The sequence below is a fragment of the Pygoscelis adeliae genome, unplaced genomic scaffold (genome assembly GCF_000699105.1).
Source record: "Pygoscelis adeliae isolate BGI_AS28 unplaced genomic scaffold, ASM69910v1 Scaffold80, whole genome shotgun sequence".
Taxonomy (NCBI): domain Eukaryota; kingdom Metazoa; phylum Chordata; class Aves; order Sphenisciformes; family Spheniscidae; genus Pygoscelis; species Pygoscelis adeliae.
In genome coordinates, this window is record NW_008823958.1 from 806,702 (window position 1) to 815,726 (window position 9,025).

A 9,025-nucleotide genomic window follows, 5' to 3' on the forward strand; every position below is an offset into this window, starting at 1 on the left:
GGAATATAACTTGCTATCTTATTTTGTTCACACACATTAAAGGTCAATCTAACTGACACATTATGAGCCTTGTTCCAGGTTTAGGCAGAGAATGGAGAGGAGAGAGAGAACTGTTATGAACAGAGAAGCAGGTTGTCTCTCTGCAGTTCATCCAGTTATATTCATTTCAGACCAGAAAAGTTATGGCTTCATTTACTTTCCAAGATTTGGTCTAGCCTGCCTAGGATTCTACCTTTTCAAGAAGAGAACATATTTCAAGGATTTCAGAACACGAAGGTACAGTTGAAGACATGACAGATTTTTTAAGTCTGGTTTTGCTGAGTTATGATCTAACTTTCTGCATAGAATACATTTAAATGAACAGTAATGAGAGATGAGAGATAGGCGGTTATCAGTATGCTTCATTACATGTAACAATGTAATGCACGAGTTATAATGCTATGACAGAGAGGATGTAGCATCAGCTATAATTGTGGGAAAATAATATAAATTAATAAGCAGCACCCAAAAAGTTGGATAATTCTTTTTTTCATATATAACTTGCATATGCTGTTTTCTGTAACGGTCTTCTGGCTGAATTGTCTTTGCCACGTGATCTAGATGAGACTTCCAGAAATACTTTTTCCCTAGACTCCCTTATATTTCTGTGCTTCAGAAAGCGAAGATTTGTCTCACACTTTCTGAACAGCAAAAACTGGATGGATTTTGTCCAACACCCCTTCACTTACAATGAGAAAGTAATGGTCATGGTCACCCAGTATTTTGCCTGTTTGTTTCTGCTGTTATCTGAAGAAATAGTCATGGATCAGGCCATCAGTTGTGCTAGAAGGAAATAATTGCCTCTATTTTAGAGAGCTTTGAACAGGGAAAGACAAGGGACAGATAGGAGAAATAGAGCAGGAACATATAGCAACAACAGTGTTAGACAGAAATCTAATAGGCGAATGAATCTCTTCTGTAACCATGAAAAGAGTCTGCTTCACTATGTCCACACCAGTATCTTTCACAATTAATATTTATAGTATGGCTTATGCATGTAACTTAGATCCAAATCTGCACTTTCATTGATTGTCAATAATCAATTTTCAAAACAAATTATGAAAATAATTTTTTTTTAGCTTGTGTATACTGGGAAAAAAATAATCTAGTTCAACAAACCATATTTAGGGCATAATAATCTATGAGTTCTGAGCATAGGTGAAGAGCCAAATTCAGTTTTATTAAACTGGCATAAGCCCAGAGTATGTCTAATTAATTCAAAGAAATTATTCTGGATTCATAACAGTGTAAATGAGAACAGAATGTGGCACAACATGCACAGGCTTAGGATAAAGAGAATGATGACTGATATATATATATTTGATAATGGAGGGGATCCTACACTCAAAGAAATAGTTTAATTAGTGCCATAAACTTTTTACAAATAAAAGAAGAGGAAATGAATGCTTCACCCCATGGAATTTTTATCTTTACCTGACAATCTCGTTATTCACAGAAATGGCTTCCAGGTATTTCTTCAGTGCATAATAATTATGGATATATTTCCGAACATAATAGCCTCGCCATCTTTTCTGAATCTAGAGGAAATAAATATTTGCTTAGTGTATTTCAAATAAAAAGCTTGTATGCATATCAAATATCTGTTTTATTTCCCAAATAATATCGTTTCCTTAAACGTGATATCAAGTAGAAGCACCAATATGTTTCAATGAAGAAAATGAGGGTAGGACATAACATATTGTAGTTAAAAGGTGATATGAATTCACTATTAAATGCCAACATTAAAAAAATAATGTCAAGTTTTAAACCAGTGTTTATATTGGGGTGTGGCAATGAAAAGAAGTGTCTGCTACTGCCAGTGGCATTGCTCTATTTAAGAACAGTAAAAAACAGACAACAGAAGTGGTGTCTTTTCTCAGGTACAACATGCATTCCCTACTGAGTCACCACCTCACCAATATCTTCTGCTACACTCTCACCTTTGTGCTCTGGATATAATCTAAACTGAATAGAAGCCTTCCCAGTAACTCAATGAATCAGGCTTTCTGGAAACATCATTTACAACTTGCAGTTCTTTCATCTCCAATGTAAGATGATGCACATCTTATTTGTTGCACATTAACTACAATTTTCTCACAAAATGCTATTCCGCCTGCATAACAGGTAAAGCTTAAACTGGAAAAGGAAACCTATTAATCTGTAGCTAGTCCTAAAGTTGTATTAAGAATAGAAATTAGGTAGCATCCTCCACCAGAAAGGATTCATATTTTGGCGCATTTTAAAAAGCATCAGCTAAAAAAAAAAAAAGGCTAGACTAAGCCTTTTTTTTTTCTCTGACTTTCCCCAAGAATTTATTTCAACAAAACAGTTTAAACTTTCTCTGATACTTAAAAATTCTAATCATGATGTTTCTGAAATGATTACAGGTTTGCTGGCTATCTGTTTTGTGGGAAGGGAAAGTAAGTATTAATTAGGTAAAAAATTATCAGTACTGCCATTTGGTTCACCATATTTATCCCTATGCCATGACATGTACAGGCAGAAGACGTAACTTGCTCTATTCAGTCATGTTGAGGGCTGCTCTCACTCATTTTCTTTCCCGTAAGAGGTCAGCATATTTTAGATCAATACATCTGAAAAATAGATTAACCATATTTTCCTCTGTTCTCAGTGTCTAGTTCCTCTTTCTTTACATTCTTCCATCCTTGAACTTATTTATCTTCCTGCAAACTATTCTTTGCTTCCTTGCATTTTGTTTCCTTTTTTTCTCAATATATTTCTAAATTAATCTCCCAATTTCTATCTTCTAGTCTGCATTACCTTCACTCCTGCTCCAACTTCCATCTCTTTGACCTTTACAGCTTTGAAATCTTAAGAGATATAACAGCTGAAAGGCAGAATCTACATTAAAAAAGCAAGAAGATTGAGGTCTTACGATCCAGAAGCGTCTCCAAGGTGAGAAGGTACTCACCTTCACTAAGTACATTGAAGAGAAGAATGCTGTAATTTGCCAAGAGCTCTCCTTTTCCTGTGGGCCTCTGGCTACTAGACTTTTCAGGAACTTAAACTCTTCAGTGTATCTACAGGGAATGTTTTTCTTTTTTTCCTTTACACCAACCCTTCTCTTTCCAGAACCAAGGTATGACTTGGTTAAGTGGAGTGCAATCTCTGTGTTTGTTTTGGTTTGTTTTTTTTTCTTACCCTATCTCTCATTCCAAAGAAGCATGTAAAAAAAGGAAAAAAGAGTGTCATGTTTTGTTGTGTTTGATTCAGAAAGAAGGCAAGGGAAAAAAATCTGCCTGTTTCCCACACCATCAATCAACCTTTGCACTCAGTGACATCAGAGTCTGTATCATCAAGTCTTGGGAGTGCTCTTCAGTAATAGGAAAAATTCTCTCTACTCCTTCCAGTTTCATTGCAGTCCAATTCTGTACCACTGTGATAACTGACAAAATTTATTGCAATTTTCCATCTCCTGCCATTTCCTGAGCTGAAAACAGTAACACACTGGAGCCACCTATAAGCAGACTAACTAAAGCAGGGTTGCATATTTTCATACTTTGCCTTTGGTATCAATTTGCAATCACAAAAGCCAAAACACTATTCTTTAAAGTTAAAACTGGCATTCAGTCTCAACTGATGGCACCTGTGGTACAGCTGTAATTATCTCTTTAAGTGAGATTTAACAAGAGAATAAGTATCACAGGAAAGCTTTCAGTAAGTCTTTGAGTGATATGCCACCAAGAAAATAAAATTATGCACTAAAGCTGTTAGGAATAAGAGGATATTCACTTTCAGTGTTAGTACACTCTTCTATTTCCCCTTTGTGCCTCACCATGTATTTTCCTCTCTTCTCAAGTAAGACTCAGAACTAATTTAAAAGTTGGTATTTTCTTTTACCTATGTGTTGTTTGTTTGGGGTTTTTTGAATAAAAAAGGTTTGGACCTCTAGATATTGTTATAGTATGAATGAATAAATAATAGTTATGTGAGCAGCTGAACATGGGAACAAGAAAGGTTAAGCACCGGACATGCTTCTTTGCACTAGGTGATAGTAAATTTCATACTCTTTGCAACTCTGCTTTCACATACACAAGCTTATTGGGTTAAAAAGGGGTAGAGAAAGAGCAAAGAATGAGTATGCCTTCAGAGATCTGGGATTAAGCAAAACCCTGTGCATGTGAATAAGGATCTTAGCTTTGTTTTTCTGTTTGGCTTCAAAATTTCTCAACAAGAGCAACTTGGCTCCCATATAGCTGTGTGCTCATTAATGCAGGATTATGGTCCCTTTGAAACTCTTTCTGACAGTCTTCACCTCTCAGTTATAAATGCAGAACTGGATATTTGTGGGTTAAAGGATCAAAACTCAAACTGAAAGACAAAAGACTCAAATTGTATAAAGCTATAATTATCTCCAATGGGCTCAGTGTACCAATTAAATGCCGCATTCTACCTTTATTTACACCACTTTCTGCTCAGAATGACCTCACTGATTTCAACTGAATGAAACATAAGAAAAACTGCATTATGTCTCAAATTATTTTATGCTAGACTTCTGTTTCTCTAATACTGTATGTCAGAGATCACAAAACTGAAGACTATTCTTTTTGGAAAAGAACATTTTACACAAAGCTTCTGATGATGTTCATATTTTCAATGTGAAAGTTCTAAATGTTTGCTTTTATAAGGAAGTATAACGTGTTATGACTATATTTCTTTTTAATTCCAAGGTGAATGTTTAAAAAATTCTTGAAAAAAAAGAGACAAGTGAGTATGCCCTTCAAAGTAATTAGCAAGTTTCAACAGTGATTGGTACAAAACAATTATTGTCATTGATCAGCACTGAACAGATAATTTTAAACAAAGTCATTGTGTGCTCAGCAGATTACAGCTTGTTAACGGGCAAGTTCTAAATGACCTCTTAAGCTAGTCAAATCAATGATGCATATTCCTCATTAAGTAACATCAAAATGTAAGTGGTCTTATAAATAATGTTTATTTTAAGCACTAAAACAAATGGCAAAACCTTGATATATCAAAAGCCATCTGCTCATGGAAATATTTTTTTTTCCATAGGATTACTTTTGTTGCTGAAAATATATAGCAACCTTAAATCTTTTAAGAGAGAGAATCATATTCCGACCTAGTACTCAAAACTGAAATTGATTAAAACAAGTTCTCTGATTTAATTTAAAAAGGTGAAACTGATAGTTTTGGTTACAACTAAATGCAATCCAGGGAGACAGAGATGTAGATTGACTTCGAAACTATGAGCATGTGTACACCCTCAATGATACTTCGATTGCCAAAATCGAAAGTGCCTTTCTAATCAGTGACTATAAACTGAAATAAATATTTTAAGAATACTATGAGGCAAAACTAAGTGGTTAAATAGAAAAACATACACAGTTATTGTTATATTTTCAGAACACTGAAGTATATTAATCATGAATCAAGCTCACAATGTGTGAATGCGAGGCACTGTTGGCTTAGGAAACCTAAAGAATGGCAGCATTTGAAATCTGCTCTGCAGATACGGCTGCATGAGATTTAGACAGAGGAGAATCGGATTCTGACATTTGCAACTAAATAAAGATCTGTTCTATTGTTTTCTACTGATTTAAATTTCCATTAAAGAAAAGGACATGACTGAAAAAATGGTACTTTGAAGATTTATATCACCTAATGATTCAACATTATATTTCCATTACAAATGAATGGGAACACATTCAATTTCTTTTAAAAATGAAAGACCAAATGCAAAACTCCATTTGACTAGAATACATAATTACCTCTGAAATTTGGTCTTCAAATGCCTTCTAAAAGTACACAGCCAACTTTTAAGAGCTGGCTTGCATCTTGTGTTTTCTTACTGATTTCAGCTGCATGAGTATACAGTATTTATCCACTGTGGAATACTTTCAAACTAGCTAACTAAGGAATAAACTAAACCAAAAAAACAGTGCATTTCTGAGGAATTAGATTGTTGTTAAACACCTCCAGCTCTCTAACATGCACCAAATGTAAGATTCTATTTTGTGCCTTTCAGAGAACCAGCACCAAGTCAAAAACCTGATGGGAATACATCTCTTGAGTCTGAGTTATTTTGGAGCCAGAAAGGCCACAAAATTAAAATCCATTTTGGGAATCTTCCTACTTTACAGGAGTTTCCTTGGGTTACTCTCCATCCCCACCACATTCCTACATTTGGTAGAATTCAAAAGGTAAGACGCCTTGCCTAAAAAGATATAGGCCTCTAAAGTAAAGCAGGTTTATTCCACAAAATAAAAGAATTAAGTAAGATAAAAAGATTTCATCCCAAGAATTCTCTCATGTCCTTCCCGTGTTAGTTTTACATATTTGTTTTAAGTGCAGTTCCAAAGTTCAGGAAAAAAATGCTAATTTCTAGTTAAATATATTTTTCAGTTTTTCCCATAACAAATGTCATTTACTGTATAGTTATTAAAGTTCAAGGACTGTTTATACTCTTCTTCATCTCGGAAAACTCACTCATAATATCATCAATGAGATCAGCGCAGTTCCACCTCTACGTTTAGGCAATGAAATTGTCCTGTGCTCTCTGAGTAACTCTTTTTGAGATTCAATACATCAAATGTCATGCACTAACAAAAGAAAAAGCACAGCCACATCAATGAACATAAAAGTCCTATAGTTTGTCAGAATTGTAAATGTATGTGTACATTTGTAAGAATACTCGCAGATAGAATGTTTGGGGGTTTTATCAGTATCGTGTATGGTAAGGTACAATGAACATTTAAATGGGGCAAGACATATGCAGATGCCTTAAATTCAGCTACAGTTTTCAAATAAAACCCTGACTACTGAGTGTAACTTTAATTTTTAACTATGTACTATTTCCCGCTGTTGCCATCAGCATATCAATCAAGTGTATATTATTCTGGTTTGCTCATTTTATCAAAAGCAAATTCGGAGCACAATTGACTTTTCATTTGTTTAACAAGTGAAGAAATATTTACCCTGACAGCCATTTCATTGTAGAAATTCATCTTCATAATAAAATATGCTGTCTGTGAATCAAGGAAAAAAAAGATGGCATATATTTCAGTTACACAAAGACAGTGCTCCTATTTTTACATATAAAAGATAAGAATCTTTATACATAATACATAATAAGAGTTCTAGGCTTAGAGAGAATAAAATCAAACTTTGTATTGAAGAGATAGGCTTCCTAATACATAATGCAGGCTTAACCAGAAAAATCTATGGTAGTCAAACTAGGAGCTAATGGAGATATATGATCATAAAATGCTCTCCGCTGAGTTTGATAATCAATGGTGCTCTACTGAGAGTAGAATAACAAAGCAGAAATATTCACAAGTGCTGGTGACACGTAGTATTGTATGATTTATTCACTGGGGTTCTTTTAGCCAAAACTCACAGAAACATAAAAGGAATTCATATTTCAAGACGTCTGGTTTAATGAAAAATTCAAAGAAATGCTGTCTTCAGTCGAAATCGTTCAAGGATACGGATGCAGTGATGGAGCAAAATTGTGCCTTCCAACCATCTGTACTAAATGTTATGTACTTAGCTGCCTCCCGAGTAATCCTTGGGAATTTTGTTTCATTTAATATTCATTTTAACATCATAAAATCATAAATACAATGATACCATGTTACAGTGAATCCCCTGATATAGAAAACATTTCCTGAAGTCCTGGTTTCCTTCCAATAAAGTAGAATTCCTCTCATAGTGAACGAATCCCCTATTATACTAAGCAATCACTTGGCAGCATAGGTTATTTTAATGGATACATCACTTTAAACTAAGCTTTCACATCTGTTCCGCCCTCTAATTACAAATGCAAAATGAACATAATTCACAATTGTATCATAAAAAGTAAAATATAAGTACTTTGAATGCAGGAGTATGTCCTTTATTTAGCACAACATGCAGCTTTTATGTGTTTCTCATGTTTTAGACACAAATCAAAGGCAAAAGTGCTTTCCCCTGATATAGTGATTTTCTCCCCCATGGCAAACAGGAATTCACTATAAAAGGGTTTCACTGTAATTAGTGTTATTTGAATTGCCTAGTCTGATCCAAAGCAAATTGTCTGTGGAGAGCAGCAGGACTGGATTATTTATCAACAGTCTGGGCAATTAAGAAACAGTTGGCTGCAATATGTTATTTACAAATGAACACAATGATGCTACTTCATTTTAAATTCTCTTTCTTCATTACATTAAGCAAGGCATAATTCCTGCAGTTTAATTAAGGTGCATTTTAAATGCTCACTTTAATATCATACCAATCTACTAATAATGGAAACAGTAAAAAAGATATTTCTTATATGAAAGAAAAATGCAGGACTGCTAAATTTCAACAAAGTTTCATGTATATGTGTAGATGTATACACACACACAAGTATACATATATATATTTGAGGGAATATCTGTCCCAAAGGTATGAATTAGAATAAATGGTAGACTCTACCTCCCCTTTTGTCTCCATAAATGTTTTCTGAGTGATACTAACTGTAGATAGCTAATATTGGAATGAAATAATGGTTGCCAGGCCTAAGTATGTTCCTAAACTGTTCAATTAAATTGATACAATTTTGTTTTGCAGCTCATCTTCTCTTTCTTTGGAACGGAATGTAAGAGTTGCCGCACCACCAAATAGATAAAGCACGTTTTTAATGGAAATTCCTAAGCTGAAAAATGATCATCAGATTTCTGTCCATCAATGACTAAACTAAACAATTGCACACCTTTTTGTTTATTCTTCTCATATTTGAATGCCGTGAGGAATTCAAATATGAATTAGGTCTGAATCCATCCTATTTCACGGAAGAACCTAAATGGGAGACCTGACACCGTTATGCTCTTTATATCATCAATACTGAAAGACAGTGGGACCACTTTCCCTCTGAGCTTGGCAAAGTATTGCAGAGCTCTGCAATTGCATCTCTGTCTACTATTTACAGAGATAGTCAATGACAACTAGGGTCCTAACTCGCCTACCTCGCTTAGGTGTGACA

At 34.5% G+C, this 9,025-nt stretch overlaps 1 protein-coding gene across 1 annotated transcript in view; it reads right to left on the bottom strand.

Annotated features, from left to right (window-relative positions):
* Window positions 1-9,025, bottom strand: part of SPATA17 (spermatogenesis associated 17) — a 92,837-nt gene that overhangs the window by 72,407 nt on the left and 11,405 nt on the right. The window contains exons 4-5 of the mRNA XM_009323127.1: window positions 6,999-7,049; window positions 1,474-1,577 (exon numbers count right to left, since the gene is read on the bottom strand). Of these exons, the coding sequence (XP_009321402.1) occupies window positions 1,474-1,577; window positions 6,999-7,049 (155 nt within the window). The remainder of the gene's footprint in view (window positions 1-1,473; window positions 1,578-6,998; window positions 7,050-9,025) is intronic.